This window comes from Podarcis melisellensis (assembly GCF_964234715.1).
Source record: "Podarcis melisellensis genome assembly, chromosome: 18".
Taxonomy (NCBI): Eukaryota; Metazoa; Chordata; class Lepidosauria; order Squamata; family Lacertidae; genus Podarcis; species Podarcis melisellensis.
Window position 1 is genome coordinate 10,461,465 of NC_138536.1, and position 17,609 is coordinate 10,479,073.

Consider the following 17,609-nt stretch of genomic DNA (forward strand, 5'->3'; position numbering starts at 1 on the left):
TCTTATGGCACCTGGAAGCGTAGATTTGATCCAAGGTGGGAAGAGTGCATCCAATTATTCTCTCCGCAGTCTGTACAACCCTGGACAGCGTTGTTTTTTCCCTGACGGTGCAGCTCCCAAACCACACACACAGACCATAAGTTAATACACTCTCAACAGTACAATGGTAATATATATATGTGTGTGTGTGTGTGTGTGTGTGTGTGTGTGTGTGTGTTAGAAAGCATAGTTGCTTTCCCTGTGCAAAACAAACTTTATGCAAACGGACGGCATCATGCATGTTGCAAATACAGGTTATAACCCCTGTACTTTTAATTCCTTTTAATTTGCATACCTCCTTTCTATATTGCCCGGCCTATAGATTTAAGTTTCTAACAGTGCAGGCGTCATATTTTTGTCCTATTTATTTATAAACACACACCCACGCCCATTTTTGTTGGAAAACCTGCTTTCTCCTCCTCCGGTGGTCGTTTCCAGGCTGTCTCTAAGGGTGGCCCCACGGGCAAAGCATTGCAGCAGTCCAGCTTGGAAGCGGCCGGGCAGCAAACAAGGTGGCCCCCTCCCAGCGCTGCTGGACTACAGCTCCCACCGGGCAGTGTGGGAAATAGCAAAGGACAATGGGAGTTGTAGTCCACCACCACTACCAAAACCTCCATGCCGAGCGCCCGATATCCGTTTTCCCCCCCCAGGAAGGGGCAGAAACTGGTGGGTGCCCCAGAATCCTTTGCAACACAGAGAGGTTCTGTGGTCGTTTTATGGGGCGGATTGGGGTGGGCGAGCAGGCAAGCGAATGCGGCAAAGGCACCGTATTTTTCGCTCTATGAGACGCACCTGACCACAAGACGCACCTAGTTTTTGGAGGAGGAAAACAAGAAAAAAAATATTCTGAATCTCAGAAGCCAGAACAGCAAGAGGGATCGCTGCGCAGCGAAAGCAGCAATCCCTCTTGCTGTTCTGGCTTCTGGGATAGCTGCGCAGCCTGCACTCGCTCCATAAGACGCACACACATTTCTCCTTACTTTTTAAGAGGGAAAAAGTGAGTCTTATAGAGCAAAAAATATGGTATTTTGCCTTCCGGAGAAGGCAGGGGGCACACGTCATATTTCCACTTGGCGGCGGCGATGAGCCCCGGCACAAAAACTTCCCTCTGCCGGACGCCCTTGAAATCGGACCCTCAAGGTCCGTATTCTTTCATTTCCTTTATTTTTTAAATTAAATGCTTGGAACGCCTCTGGAACAGGAAAGGTCAGGAGGGATGCAAAGCACTGATGTCTGGGAGCAGGTGGGAGAGAGGGGGGGGGAGATTTGCACGTACGAAAGCCACAAGGACAAATTGTTTTGAGGGGGACAGCGAAGGAACGTTTGGCTGTTTCACCGTGACCTCATAGCATTCCTTGCCCTCCGCTCGGGAAGGGACAGGCTGCCAGCTTTCCATGGGGCCATCGGGGAACTGGAAATTTGTCCCCCACCCCTTGACACATTGAGAAGCATCTGTTCACCGTGCAAAGCCTTTCACACTCTAGCAGAGGAGGCTGAGCAGAGCGTCTCTGTGTGAGTTGCTGTTCCAGAGCTGTTGCTCCTCTACTTAATCAGTTTTGCTGCTTTAAAATGTGGATATTTTTTTTTTAATTAAAAAATTGTATTTATGCAGTTATTTTTGTAACCCTGAAAAACGAATCGGATACTTATTTATTGCATGATATATCAATAATATATATCAATATCACTGCGGCAGGCAGTGGAAGAGTCGGACATGACTAAACGACTAAACAACAACAAAAAATATCTATTATTATTAATAATAATAATAATAATAATAATAATAATAATAATAATAATAATATCCCACCCAGCCACTCTGGGCGGCTTCCAACAGAATATTAAAATACAATAATCTATTAAACATTAAAAGCTTCCCTAAAAGCTTCAATTGCCTATTAAGTACAGTGGTACCTCAGGTTACATACGCTTCAGGTTACAGACTCCGCTAACCCAGAAATAGTATCTCGGGTTAAGAACTTTGCTTCAGGATGAGAACAGAAATCGTGCTCTGGCGGCGCAGCGGCAGCAGGAGGCCCCATTAGCAAAAGTGGTGCTTCAAGTTAAGAACAGTTTCAGGTTAAGAATGGACCTCCGGAACGAATTAAGTACTTAACCTGAGGTACCGCTGTATTTTCTTAATTTTGCTTTATTTTTTAAGCGGCGTAAACTGCTTGGAGACTCCTTTTTTGTTGCACTGTGCATACATTACCTCTGTTAATTTTAAAAAATATGCCATGCTCCTATGCTTCGTTTCATATTTTGATTACTGTGCTCAGTAAAATGTGGTTTTGATGTTGTACACCACCCTGAGATCTTTTGATGAAGGGTGGTATAGTAATAACAATAACAATAAGAATAATGGATGGTGATTATATTTTTTATACCCCACCCATCTGACTCTGTTGCCCCAGCCACTCTGGGTGGCTTCCAACATATATAAAAACATAATAAAACATTGTAAAACTTCCCTATACAGGGCTGCTTTCAGATGTCTAAAGGTTGTATTCATCTCCTTGACATAAATCTCCTTGAATAAATTATTACAATTTATTTGATTTATATATCACCCTTTATATATAAAAAAATCCCAGGACAGTGTACATTAAAAACACATATGATGGAATCATGATGTGTGTGTGCTATGCAAAAATCACAATGCGGAAAAAACTCTGAAGCCAGCCAATGCCTCTACATAACTCCATCCTTATTTCAGACATTATGATATATCAGTACAGTGGTGCCCCGCAAGACGAATGCCTCACAAGACGAAAAACCCGCAAGACGAAAGGGTTTTTCGGTTTTTGCGACGCTTCGCTAGACGCTTTTCCCTATGGGCTTGCATCGCAAGACGAAAGCCCATAGGGAAATCTCCGGGGACCTCTTTTAAATGCTGGCGGTGGGGAGCAAAGCCTTTCCCCCCCCCTCCGGCCTTCAGAAGAGTTCCAGGAAGGCCGGCGGGGGCGAAAGGCTTTGCTCCCCACCGCCAGCATTTTAAAAGCGGTCCGGGGTAGCAGGGAAGCGCTTCCCGCTATCCCGGACGGCTTTTGAAGGCAGGCGGGGGGGGGAGCAAAGACTTTTGCCCCCCGCCAGCCTTCAGAAGAGGTCCTGGACCTCTTCTGAAGGCGGGCGGGCGGCAAAAGTCTTTGCTCCCCCCCCTGCCTTCCCGGGGGCTTTTAAATCGCCCCGGGACAGCGGAGAATTCCTCTGCTGTCCCGGGGCGATTTTAAAATGCTGGCGGGCAGCAGCGAAGCCTTCGCTGCCGCCCGCCAGCATTTTAAGATTGCCCCGGGACAGCGGAAAAGTCTCCGCTGTCCCGGGAAGGCAGGCGGGGGGGAAGCAAAGACTTCCGCCCCCGCCAGCCTTCAGAAGAGGTTGGGGGACAGACTGTCCCCAGACCTGGTCTGAAGGCGGTTTCCATAGGAACGCATTAATTGATTTTTAATGCATTCCTATGGGAAACTGTGCTTCGCAAGACGAAAAACTCGCAGGACGAAAAGACTTGCGGAACGAATTAATTTCGTCTTGCGAGGCACCACTGTATATCGGTCTATCGCGATGTTTAGCTGGTGATATATCACAATGTTGCAAACCAGATATCGCCCAGCCCTACCACCACAGCTTTAACAGGCCATAGATTAGTTAACGGCCAAAGAGGAATACTTTTGCTTGGCACCCGAAGACATGTAATGAAGGCTCCAGACAAGCCTCTCTGGGGAGAGCATCCCACAGACAGGGAGCCAGCACCAAAAAGTCCCCGCTTTCGTGTTGCCATCCTCTGAACTTCTCGGGGAAGGAGGACATGTGTGATGGCCTGGGACTCGAGTCTCAGTCTGCACCGGATCCTTTGCCTCAGGCATCACCTGAACCAAGTCTGGGGCCTGATCCTGAAGAGTCCCAGCTGGGACCAGCTGGGCCGAGTCAGGGGCCTGAGCCTGCCCTGGCTCTAGATGCGGGGATGACCTCGTTGCCTCCAGCTGGGTCATCGCTTACAGCTGCTCCACTACCGGTTGGGTCAGGGGAGGCTGAGGCGGCCTCTGGGTCTAGTCACTCACCGACGTCTCCGGAGCTGCAGAAACTGAGGTCTGAGAGAAGGAGAGACCTGAGTACTGGCAGGAGGAGTGTTCACCTTCGGGCGAGACAGGGAGGTGAGTCGCCGGGGGATCAGGACCGGCCGCTACCCCGACAAAGATAAAAGGCTGTCAGACCCTGTCCCAGGTTGTGGGAGCAACATTGCTGTTTGCTAGATCCTGCCTGAGATCCTGTACCTGTCCTTGCCTGGTTTCCTGCCTCATGTCCTGCCTTGGCCCTGTCAGACTGACTCCCAGCGGGACCTTCGGATTCTGGACCGGACCTGGACCGCGTTTTCACAGGTTACCCCCAGGCCCAGCACAACATGTTATTATTGTTCATTGGATTTAGATAGTGCCCTTCCTCCCCAGGGAGCCCAACAGGGGGAAGCGGACACACCGTATAAAAGCGAAAAATGCTCAAAACCTTGCAAACATTCCAAAAGCAGCTTGCAGTTAAAAGCATTTTCCCCTCGGATGATCTCGGGGGGTTCCAGGAAGAGGCTTTCTTCCGCCACCAAATGCCTGGGTTAAACCGGAATGTTTTCAAATACCCACGCTTCTTTTTCCTAAGTCTGGGGTTGTTCTGCTGGGCTGGGCTGGGCTCCGTTTAAGGGATTTCACGGACGCCCGCCCCCCGCAAAATAGATGCTGCAAAATAATTTCTCACTGCTGCTCATGGCTTGTGTAAAATTGCCAAATAACTTAATCCTGTGTTTGCTTCTTTCCTCCTCCTGCCAAGTCCATTTTCCTTTCATGCTGTGTACTTTTAGATTGTAAGCCCCCAAGGCAGGATCTGTTTCTCTCTCTCCTCTCTTAAGTGGTCTGTAATCTACTTTGGGAGCTTTCCTTGGCGGGAGGAAACTATTTATTTATTTGTTTTTTAAATAAATTGGGAGGAAACTATTTTAATAACTGAATTGGGTGCACATTGGACGAAGGAGAAGAATTCGTCCATGATGTCAAGAGTTTTTTCAGGCAGAACACTCAGTGCGTCTGACGAGTTACTTCTAAGGCAATTACGCCACAGGCCAAATGAAACAGAGGGATCAACCCTTTTACCTCTTGCAAGGGTTATGTAATCTGAGGTGCGGAAGAAGAACAAGAAAAGAAAAACCTGGATGTAATCAGGAAATTTTGAAGGCAATTGAATATGATGACGCTAATGTATTCTTGGTGCAGAATGTGAATAAATATGTCAACTGGATTTAGTAGCTGGAAACCTTTTTTTAAAAAAAAGAATTAGGAATATCAGGAGAACGTGTTGCACTTTATATGATCTTGAAAAGATTATTTATATGAGAATACTTATACTTTTTTTTCCATAAAAAAGCAGTTTACAACAAAAATACAGTAAAAGCATACAAAAAAACAAAACCCACAACGGTTAAAACATGCATCAGTTCCACCTAGAACACCATTTAACCATTGTGGAAAAGATGTATTCTTAACTGCCTACATAGGCCTGGCAGAATAGACAGGTTTTCAGCAGGTGTTGAATCTCAAGTGGCAGAGAGTTCCGCAGGGCTGGGCTGATAACACTAAAGGCTCGGGTTCCTTGTTGTCAAATGACCCTCAACAACGCTGGGAATGATCCAACGACTCTCCTGCAGGTAGTCTCAGCAATCAAGCTAGGGCTACGAGGCTTCAGCCGAGTCCTGAAAAGCTTTAATTTTCAACCACCTATCTTATTTTTGGAATGGTTGTTAAGTGTCGATAAACATTGCGATGGAAAATCTTTCCCCATAAACTTCCATGAGGAGTTTTTTGGTGGTGCTGCAAATTATGGGTTGTCCTGCTCATTAGTAGACCCATTGGACCAGAGTTGAGTCACACCCACCCAGTTTCAATGGATCTGCCCTGAGCAGGATTTAGTTGGGCACAACCCTTGCACGGTATGTTTTACCTATTGATAAGTCGTATATTTAAGTATCGATTCAATTAAATTTGCCCATTTTTTATAGGATGCCTCTGTGCAGATGATGGGCTGATGTTTCAACTGCCTTTAGGATCTGCCTTTGAAAATCTTCCTTTTTAGCTTATTTTCAAATGCATTTGAGAACAGCCACCACCTTCTGTGATTAGATGTGACTGCTGTATTTCAGGGGGTTGGACTAGATGACTCTGGGGTTCCCTTTCCAGTTCTACCATTCTGTGATTCAGTGACAAACAAATTATTAACTGTAAGATAATCCTGGCATTCCTGGTTATTCAAAGCCAGCAAAAAGAAAAAGGCCCATTTCTTGAATCGTTCACACTTGATAGACTGCTTACCAACTTGGTTATAAGTTGTACTAAATTATTAAAAGTTAATCATTATTTGTCAGTTAATTTGTTTGTAATTAGCAAGAGGTGCAACACAGGAATACGCAGCTGTCCCTGACAGGGTTCGAACCTGCGACTTTGGCATTTATCAGCACCACGCTCTAAGCAACAGAGCTGTTCGCTTGGGGAAGAAACATAACACAGCAAACAGAACAAATTCTAGTCAACAGATACTTTAGAATGCTGCTTTGAATTTTAATCTGGTTTTTCTTTTAAGTCTGTTGCCCATTTTAATTTCTTGAACGTTTCGAATTATTTTTGTTCGTTATGTTTTATCGATGGTTTTATTGTTTTGTCTTCTTTCGTAAGCTGGTTATTTATGAAATACTGTATTTTTCCGTGTATAAGACTATATTCCCCCCCCCCCAAAAAAAAATTAAGTTTAAAATTGTGGGTCGTCTTATACACGGAATGTTGCAATTAATTATTTATTAATTTGGGGCTCCAAAAATACATGGAAAAAATATGGTAGTAATAATAAAACTTCCTCAGAACTGCAAGGGGAGAGGCACTCTGTACATGCACAGCAACACCCTTATCGTACAATAGGCTTTTCATTCCTTTGAAAAAAGAGAGAGAGAGAGAGAGAGAGAGAGAGAGAGAGAGAGAGAGAGAGAGAGAGATGCAATGGTTCTACCATTAGTACCTGATAACCATGGTTTGGAAGAGAACACTTTTTATTTGTTGGATGTTTAAAAAGTGGGGGAGGAGCATGGTACAACGGATGCTCAGGTTGTGAACGTGATCTCTGTGGGATTCGGCACTTCTGCGCATGCGCAAAGCACGATTTAGCGCGTTTGCACATGCGCGACCACCAAAACCCAGAAGTAACCCGTCCCGGTACTTCCGGGTTTCGGCGGTCTGTAACCCGAAAAAACGCAACCTGAAGCGGCTGTAACCTGAGGTATGACTGTATTTGTGGACAGAATATTAAATAGTCATGCCTCATGTTACGTCCGCTTCATGTTACATTCTTTCAGGTTGCGTCCCGCGGCGACCCGGAAGTACTGGAAAGGATTACTTTTGGGCTTTGCCGCTCGCACATGCACAGACGCGGCAAATTGCAACCGGCATGTGCGCAGATGCGCCGCTGCGGGTTTTTCTCTTTTCATGTTGCGAACGGGCCTCCGGAACGGATCCCGTTCGCAACCAGAGGCCTCAGCTTACATAGCTTACATATGCTTCAGGTTACATACGCTTCAGGTTACAGACTCCGCTAACCCAGAGATATTACCTTGGGTTAAGAACTTTGCTTCAGGATGAGAACAGAAATCGTGCTCTGGCGGTGCGGCAGCAGCGGGAGGCCCCATTAGCTAAAGCGGTGCTTCAGGTTAAGAACAGTTTCAGGTTAAGTACGGACCTCCAGAACGAATTAAGTACTTAACCTGAGGTACCACTGTAATCACAACAGTGATACTTAAATTGTAAATTCCCTTTTAAAAAAAGCATTCGTAAGTGGGCTTAGACCATCTTTTGCAGACATAGGTCTCTCACAAAGAATAACGGAGTTGGAAGAGGGGCCTCCAGAGTCATCTAGTCCAACCCTCTGCAAGGCAGGAATTTTTTTACCCAATGTGGGGCTCAAACTCTGGGATTAACTGTCATGGAATTTTCTAGTGTGGAGATCCTAAATTAGGATTTGTGTGTGTGTGTGTAATTGTCTCTTTTTTTGACTAAATTTGTTTCTTCTTTTTTTAAAAAAACCTTTCTTATAGGGAAGAACCTCTATACGAACGAATATGTAGCGATCAAGTTGGTAAGTAATCTTCTGATAATAGGTTGATTCTCTGGGTTTGTCTGTTTTTAAACGGGTCTGTCTCTTCTTTCTCCCCATCCTCATATTTAGGTAGGGACCATTGTTTTTCAAAATATTATTATTATTATTATTATTATTATTATTATTATTATTATTAATCTGGTTGGCCACTGTGAGAACAGTAAGCTGAACTAAATGATCCACTGGCCCGATTGAGCAGGTAGACTCTGATGTTGCCCCATTTGCACCAGAAAATAAAGGGATTTTTGCAGCTCTCCATTCTCTCTTCCTCTCCCCCTCTCTCCAGGAACCCATCAAGTCCAGAGCTCCTCAACTCCACCTGGAATACAGGTTCTACAAACAGCTGGGAAATGCAGGTGAGTAGTGGGCTGGCTGGTCTTGCGTGCAGTACACACGCCCCAGAGGGGCTTCAGAAGAAACGAAAATCTGCCCTGGTTCCCTTACGGGGGACACAAGAGCCCTTATAGAGTCATAGAATCATAGAGTTGGAAGAGACCCCAAGGGCCATGGAGTCCAACCCCCTGCCAAGCAGGAAACACCATCAGAGCACTCCTGACATATGGTTGTCAAGCCTCTGCTTCAAGACCTCCAAAGAAGGAGACTTCACCACACTCCTTGGCAGCAAATTCCACTGTCAAACAGCTCTTACTGTCAGGAAGTTCTTCCTAATGTTGAGGTGGAATCTTCTTTCTTGTAGTTTGGATCCATTGCTCCATGTCCGTTTCTCTGGAGCAGCAGAAAACAACCTTTCTCCCTCCTCTATGTGACATCCTTTTATATATTTGAACATGGCTATCATATCATCCCTTAACCTCCTCTTCTCCAGGCTAAACATGCCCAGCTCCCTTAGCCGTTCCTCATAAGGCATCGTTTCCAGGCCTTTGACCATTTTGGTTGCCCTCCTCTGGACACGTTCCAGTTTGTCAGTGGCCTTCTTGAAAGGACAGAGTCCTTTGCAGGTTCTCCCATCGGTCGGAGAAAATAACAGAGGCCAACCAGAGAACATTGAGAAGCAAAGCAGCTCATAAGCCTGATCTTTATTGAACTGTTGCAACAGGGTGCTCTCCTCACCCGCAGGAAAGGAGGAGGACCCAGAACAAAGGTGTGGCTGCCCTTATATAGACGTTTTAAATTGCCCACCCTGGAGTCCAAGACCACCCCCAGATACATCATACCTGCATCACAGAAAGGGTGATCTACAACAGAAATCTGAGTGCGTTGTTTACCTCCTGTCTGGCAGGATACCTGTTAATGCTCACTTGATTGGATACCCAGGGGAGCCTGGCCAGTCTTTTGTAATGGCAAATACTAAGTTCCTGAGCCAGGTCACAGGCTTACACCCTATTCATACACAGACATACCCTTAAGACAGGATTTGTGAAGGAAAAGACAGTGGGGAGGCTTTTCCATTTTCCTTGACCTTGCAGAGAAGTCATTTGCTCAGTCTGGGAGTCAAAATGGTTTCAGGGCTGTTCTCCTGTGCTGCTTCAGACATGTGGTTTATATATTTAGGTACGTGTTTGCTTGGTACATTTATGAACATTTATTTTATTTATATATATATATATATATATATATATGCAGGTTTTGGTGTCCTCGGGTGTCTTCCCGTGTAAAAGTTGGGGTGTCTAGGCGACGTTTCGACGAGGTCTCACTCGTCATCTTCAGGCTGGTGCTTTCGGCTTCTTGTTACTGGAACAGAGCAGGATCTCAGTGTTTGAGTTCCTATAAATACTGTTGAGGGGGTGTGGTGTATAGCCTCCAATGTTCTGGGCAGAGAGGAAGTTCCCAGGCTAGTGTGCCTTTTCTTCTTTTGTTCCTTAATTACTTGAGGGATATCTTGAGTGATTTCTTGAGTGATATCCTGAGTACCACTTAGGTGGGTCCTTAGGTGTGGATTAGTTGCTAAAGTCTTTGTGTCTTGACCTCTTGAACTTTGTGAAGAGTTTTTCTGAGAAGATGGCTGTACTACACTTAGTTGTGCTCTGGCTTGGCTTCGTGTATAGGGGCGAGCTGTGGTTTTGTGGCCTGTGTCAGCCAGATCTGTGTAGGGATTGCAGGGGGGTGCAGCATCCGGAGGTGCCACCATGGTTTGGCTACTGGATGGTGTCCGTAATTTATCTGTGGAGAGGGTCTGGGTTTGGGTCTGGTGTGGTTGATTGGTGATGGCGTTCTGTGTGCCTCTGGATCTGGTGTCAGTTTTTGTGGGGAGGGCTAATTTGGCCACACGGGAAGGAAAAACTGGATAGCTTCCTCACACATCTCAACAGCCTACACCCCAAAATACAATTCACTATGGAAATAGAAGCCAACAACCAACTTCCCTTCCTTGACGTCCTAATCTACAAAAAACCTGATGGCTCCCTAGGACACACTATCTACTGGAAAAAACACACACCAACCGCTACTTACATGCACAATCACACCACCACCCTGCACAAATAAACTCCGTAGCCAAGACGCTCATCTCCAGAACCAAACGCCTGGCTGACAAAGACCACTTGACAACTGAGTTACAGAATCTCTCAAATGTGTTAATTGCCAATGGATACCAGCAAAACAGGGTTACGAAGCTAATCCAAAAAGAAACACCCCCCAAAAACCAAGACACAGAAGAAAACAATGGCATGGCCCTCCTTCCTTATATCAAGGGCACTACAGATAAAATTAGCAAAATCCTCCATAAACACAATATCAAAACAGCCTTTTGCACCAACCAAAAAATAGCCAATATCCTCAGAAACCCCAAGGATAAAATCCAGTTGGAAAACCAAGGGGTCTATGAAATACCCTGCAAAGTCTGCCCAGCCACGTACATTGGACAAACAAACAGACGAATAAATGCACGTATCGCAGAACACAAGAATGCCGTCAAAAAAGAAGAAAAAACTTCCTCTCTTTTCCAACACATGAAAGAAACAGGACTCGAAATTAATTTTGCAGATTCCAAATTGCTCTTTAACATGGAACATCACCACAAGAGAATAATCATGGAAGCCATCGAGATAGAGAAACACCCTCACAACACGAACAAGCGTGACGACACATCCCGCTTGCCAGACATCTGGAAATTAGCCCTCCCCACAAAAACTGACACCAGATCCAGAGGCACACAGAACGCCATCACCAATCAACCACACCAGACCCAAACCCAGACCCTCTCCACAGATAAATTACAGACACCATCCAGTAGCCAAACCATGGTGGCACCTCCGGATGCTGCACCCCCCTGCAATCCCTACACAGATCTGGCTGACACAGGCCACAAAACCACAGCTCGCCCCTATACACGAAGCCAAGCCAGAGCACAACTAAGTGCAGTACAGCCATCTTCTCAGAAAAACTCTTCACAAAGTTCAAGAGGTCAAGACACAAAGACTTTAGCAACTAATCCACACCTAAGGACCCACCTAAGTGGTACTCAGGATATCACTCAAGAAATCACTCAAGATATCCCTCAAGTAATTAAGGAACAAAAGAAGAAAAGGCACACTAGCCTGGGAACTTCCTCTCTGCCCAGAACATTGGAGGCTATACACCACACCCCCTCAACAGTATTTATAGGAACTCAAACACTGAGATCCTGCTCTGTTCCAGTAACAAGAAGCCGAAAGCACCAGCCTGAAGATGACGAGTGAGACCTCGTCGAAACGTCGCCTAGACACCCCAACTTTTACACGGGAAGACACCCGAGGACACCAAAACCTGCATTCCTGTACCCGTGAAAATCTACGAAAGCATATATATATATATATATATATATATATATATATGTATGTATGTAAAGGGACCCCTGACCATTAGGTCCAGTCGTGACTGACTCTGGGGTTGCGGTGCTCATCTCGCTTTATTGGCCGTGGGAGCCGGCGTGCAGCTTCCGGGTCATGTGGCCAGCATGATTAAGCCGCTTCTGGTGAACCAGAGCTGCGCATGGAAACGTCGTTTATCTTCCCACCACAATGGTACCTATTTATCTACTTGCACTTTGACGTGCTTTCGAACTGCTAGGTTGGCAGGAGCAGGGACTGAGGAACAGGAGCTCACCCCATCGCGGGGATTTAACCCAAAGCGCCACCCGCGTCCCTCGTTTTATATATAACCCCCCCCCCAAAAAAAAACAGGTGCTAGTCCTTACGATGGTCCAAGGAGTGGCTTGGAAGGGATGTTTTGCAACACAGCCTCCGGAACAGCTGCAAAGATTTGAGACAGGTGTTTTCAGGGTGCCCCTGGAGAAGACGGAAACTAAAAGACGATGGAGCTACTTCCCTGCCCCCCCCCCCCGTGTTGATTTTTCGACGTAAGCTGTGCTGCCACCTTGCTCTTTTTCTCAGCCTTCGCCTTCCCTGTCCGCAGGACGGGCGACAGTCATGCTGGCCTACCTTCCACTAAGCATATTATTAAGCGTTGATAATATTGACAGTCTCTTCTGCTCTTCTGTTTCTTGTCGACGCCAGGCAGGGACGTTCCCTGAATTCAGTGCCTCCTGAAAATACATTTACTTAGGCAAGTCAACCCAGACCCATGTCAGACGTTGACATGTTTCAATCTCTCGTTAATTCTGCTGCTAATTTTAAGGATCTCTTAAAGCTCAAAGCCGACTTTTAACTCTCTTTCTGTCGATAATTTTATTACTCCTTACGAAACTGCTCAGGTTTCGTTACAGCCAGCAGTGGGGGCATTCTGTTAGGTAGAAGATATAAGTAAAAATGAAAGAAGTCAATACAAATAAAAGAAGTCAATAAAAATGAAACTGTGTGTTGATAGCCCTTAACCTTTTCACAACAGCACTTGGGGAACACACTGAGATAACGGGACTCAATTGTTAGTGAGATTACTATTTAACTTTTAAAATTGGACTTAAAAGCCCATTCTTTTTACATCGTGGTCCTGGGGGCTGAATCTAGGCAGCGTTATAAACTCAGATATATAACAAGCTAGGTGCCAACGTCTCCTTGAACCAGGTTACAGTCGCCAAAGCTGAATGTCCCGTTGCCCTTTTTGGGCAAGGCGGCTCTAAAGTCTTATTTTCCAAATGATGAACTGACTGTGATGGGTTCTCAGTTCAACATCTGGCTAGTTCAGAGGACAACCTTGAGCCAGGTTAAGAACTTTGAGAACTTAAAAGAAGAAAAGTCACTTGGTCCAAAGACAGTCCGCCTATCTATTGGCCTATTCCGACCTCTTTTTCGTAATGGTGACTCAGACCGTTCATAACATAGGAATATCCTTCCCAACTCTGAGCAGGGCAGGGGGGGAAGCGAAGACAAGCGACAACAATTCACTATAACGTTGTTCACTGCTCCTGCTCAGGCTGCACAGAGAAAGCATTTTGGTTCCTGAAATTCATTCCGATCGTGCAAATAAAATATATTGGAGAGAATTCTACAAGATGGGACCTTAGTGTGTGAAAACAGTCCAGATCCAATGATCCCCATCCTGGCGCCCCGGCATCTTCACTTGGTGGCCAATTGTTGTTGTTGTTTAGTCGTGTCCGCCTCTTCGTGACCCCCTGGACCAGAGCACGCCAGGCACTCCTGTCTTCCACTGCCTCCCGCAGTTTGGTCAAACTCATGCTGGTAGCTTCGAGAACACTGTCCCACCATCTCGTCCTCTGTCGTCCCATTCTCCTTGTGCCCTCCATCTTTCCCAACATCAGGGTCTTTTCCAGGGAGTCTTCTCTTCTCATGAGGTGGCCAAAGAACTGGAGCCTCTTCTTCAGGATCTGTCCTTCCAGTGAGCACTCAGGGCTGATTTCCTTCAGAATGGAGAGGTTGGATCTTCTTGCAGTCCATGGGACTCTCAAGAGTCTCCTCCAGCACCACAATTCAAAAGCATCCATTCTTCGGCGATCAGCCTTCTTGATGGTCCAGCTCTCACTTCCATACATCACTACTGGGAAAACCATAACTTGAACTTAACGGACCTTTGTCAGCAAGGTGGCCGATAGGTAAAGGTAAAGGTACCCCTGCCCGTACGGGCCAGTCTTGACAGACTCTGGGGTTGTGCGCCCATCTCACTCAAGAGGCCAGGGGCCAGTGCTATCCAGAGACACTTCCGGGTCACGTGGCCAGCGTGACAAAGCTGCATCTGGCGAGCCAGAGCCGCACACGGAAACGCCGTTTACCTTCCCGCTGGTAAGCGGTCCCTATTTATCTACTTGCACCCGGAGGTGCTTTTGAACTGCTAGGTTGGCAGGCGCTGGGACCGAGCAGCGGGAGCGCACCCCGCCACAGAGATTCGAACCGCCGACCTTTCGATCGGCAAGTCCTAGGCACTGAGGCTTTAACGCTGCTCACGAGGAAGCGTGCCTCATAGTGATTGCTCAAAAAACCAGAAAGTTCTCAGCCACAAGGAGCATGCTGGAAAGTCAACTGATCTTGCACTGAACCAAAATTGTCCCTGACTCCACTTTGCGGTATTCGTTTGAGAAGCTCTCGAGCTGTCCTCTGAACTGTCTCCCCCTTTTCTCCACAGAAGGGATACCTCAGGTCTATTACTTTGGGCCCTGCGGGAAGTACAACGCGATGGTCTTGGAGCTGTTGGGGCCCAGCCTGGAGGACCTCTTTGACCTCTGCGACCGGACCTTCACCCTCAAGACGGTCCTTATGATCGCCATCCAACTGGTGAGCAGACAACATTCCCCCTTTTTTTGGAATGACCTGTGCAACACTCCCCAATGCCCTTGCCAACTGTGTAGAGGAAGTAGCACGACATGCAACACGTTGGCGACAAATAGACATAGAATAATTACTGAAATAATTATACATTCTTTCTCAATCTTCTGAGAAAAGTACAAAACCTTGTGTAAAGCCACAGAGACTTAAGATGAACTCACCATGTCTGGTTTCAGTGGGTTTTTCAAAGGCTTAACTCAGTCTTTTGTGTTCTTTATCTTTTTAGGTCAGTTCATGAAGATACCAAGAAAGGGTAAGTTCGGTGTTGTTCACAATACTGAGAGATGCTAGTGAGGTTGTAGATGGATGTTAATGAAGATGTAGACAGGGTGCCGGCGTTTTGCATACATCTACAACCTCACTAGCATCTCTCAGTGCAGTGGTACCTCGGGTTAAGAACTTAATTCGTTCCGGAGGTCCGTTCTTAACCTAAAACTGTTCTTAACCTGAAGCACCACTTTAGCTAATGGGGCCTCCCGCCGCCACCATGTGATTTCTGTTCTCATCCTGAAGCAAAGTTCTTAACCTGAAGCACTATTTCTGGGTTAGCGGAGTCTGTAGCCTGAAGCATATGTAACCTGAAGCGTCCGTAACCCGAGGTATCACTGTATTGTGAACAACACTGAACTTACCCCTTGTTGGTATCTTGATGAACTTACCTAAAGAAAACAAAAAACTGAGTTCAGCCTTTGAAAAATCTACTTTAGGTGTCTAATGAAGGTGCCAGGTGAGCCTCCCCGGGGAGAGCATTCCACAAACGGGGAGCCACTGCAGATAAGGTCCCGTTTTCCTATTGCCGCTCTTTGGCTCTCATGCAGGGGATTCTGCAAACAGGGAGCCACTGCAGACATGCAACCCCTGGGGTGTTGCCCAGTCTAAATAACAACAGATTCCCCTCCTCATGAAAATGCATACAGGTGGAAGAATGGAATTCTTTTTCTCACATGAGATATAAGCCACAAAAGAAATTGGAGGTTATTGAATTGTTTTTATGATATGGGAGTTAGAAGATGGGAGAAATGAAGTACACCAGGGGTAGGCAAACCAAGGCCCAGGGGCCGGATCCGGCCCAATAGCCTTCTCAATCCGGCCCACGGACAGTCCAGGAATCAGCATGTTTTTACATGAGTAAAATGCATCTCTGGGTTGTTTGTGGGGCCTGCCTTGTGTTTTTACATGAGTAGAATGTGTGCTTTTATTTAAAATGCATCTCTGGGTTATCTGTGGGGCATAGGATTTCGTTCACCCCCCAAAATATATATATATAGTCCAGCCCACCACATGGTCTGAGGGACGATGGACCGGCCCATGGCAAGGAAAACTGGAGGGGAGGTCGACAAAAAGAAAAGAAAAACCTTTGTGCATATGTGAAACTTTTGAACATTTAATAAAATATAACTGTGGAAAAACTCATAAACCTACAAGAAGCCCCACTTTTCCTGGACACAGAACCTCAAGTGCTCCTTTGCGCATGGCACAGAGGCTCTGGCGATTTTTCCTTCCGCAGATCACCCGCATGGAGTACGTCCACACCAAAAGCCTGATCTACAGAGACGTCAAGCCGGAGAACTTCCTGGTGGGTCGGCCCGGCAGCAAGCGCCAACACGTCATCCACATCATTGACTTTGGCCTGGCCAAAGAGTTCATCGACCCCGAGACCAAAAAGCACATCCCGTACCGAGAGCACAAGAGCCTGACCGGCACCGCGCGGTACATGAGCATCAACACGCACCTGGGGAAAGGTGAGCGGGGGGAGGCAGCCCTTTGGAATGGGGAGGGGGAGGCTGTGTGGAGAGGGGGGCAAGAAAAAGCAGATTGGGTATGTGTGGCAGAGACAGAAAGAGAGAGAGAAAATGTTGAGGAGAAGAGAGCATAACTCTATGAATGGTGCAGCCATCTCTGAATCGCTGCATCTGTGTGTGCTGGACACAGAAACTGTTATTTTAAAAGGGGTGTGTGTGGAGGGGAAAGCCCAGGCAGCCAGTGTAAAGATACAGTGGTACCTCAGGTTACATACGCTTCAGGTTACAGACTCCGCTAACCCAGAAATAGTTCCTCAGGTTAAGAACTTTGCTTCAGGATGAGAACAGTAATCATGCTCTGGTGGCAGCAGGAGGCAGGAGCTAAAGTGGTGCTTCAGGTTAAGAACAGTTTCAGGTTAAGAATGGACCTCCGGAACGAATTAAGCGAATTAAGTTCTTAACCCGAGGTACCACTGTATTCCGTGTTGTTCTTTGGGTTTTATTTAATTAAAAAAAATATTTTTAAATTAATTTTTACATATTAATTATTATTCTTACAGCAAAACTTCACTTCTTATACAATCTTTTTGGGCTTCCATAAGCTCCTCTGATGGTCCTCCGTTCTTATCACTTATTCTGCATTTCTTCAATTCCTATTGCCTTTAATTATCCTAACTAACAGCCCCCCTCGTTACCTTTTTTTCTTGCAGTATTTCAAATAGTCCACCTTGCAAAACTTCTCGCAAACCGACAAGCGTAATCTGATCATCACAATTACTTTCCAAATAATCCGTAAATTTATACCAGTCTTCTGTGAATCTCTGATCCTGCAGATTTTGCATTCTTCCTGTTAATTTATCTAATTCTGCATAGTCCATCAATTTCATCCCCCAATCTCCTTTTGTTCTTTGGGTTTTAAAAAGAAAAAAAAAGTTGCTGAAATGATGACCAAGCCGCAACTGAAAATGTCCGCTGTTGTTTC

At 46.1% G+C, this 17,609-nt stretch overlaps 1 protein-coding gene across 3 annotated transcripts in view; it reads left to right on the forward strand.

The window, feature by feature from the left end:
* CSNK1G2 (casein kinase 1 gamma 2) overlaps positions 1 to 17,609 on the forward strand; it is a 57,100-nt gene that overhangs the window by 27,138 nt on the left and 12,353 nt on the right. For all 3 annotated transcript variants that reach the window (XM_081895696.1, XM_081895698.1, XM_081895697.1), the window contains exons 3-6: positions 8,150 to 8,190; positions 8,498 to 8,567; positions 14,686 to 14,834; positions 16,393 to 16,627. In XM_081895696.1, the coding sequence (XP_081751822.1) occupies positions 8,150 to 8,190; positions 8,498 to 8,567; positions 14,686 to 14,834; positions 16,393 to 16,627 (495 nt within the window). The remainder of the gene's footprint in view (positions 1 to 8,149; positions 8,191 to 8,497; positions 8,568 to 14,685; positions 14,835 to 16,392; positions 16,628 to 17,609) is intronic.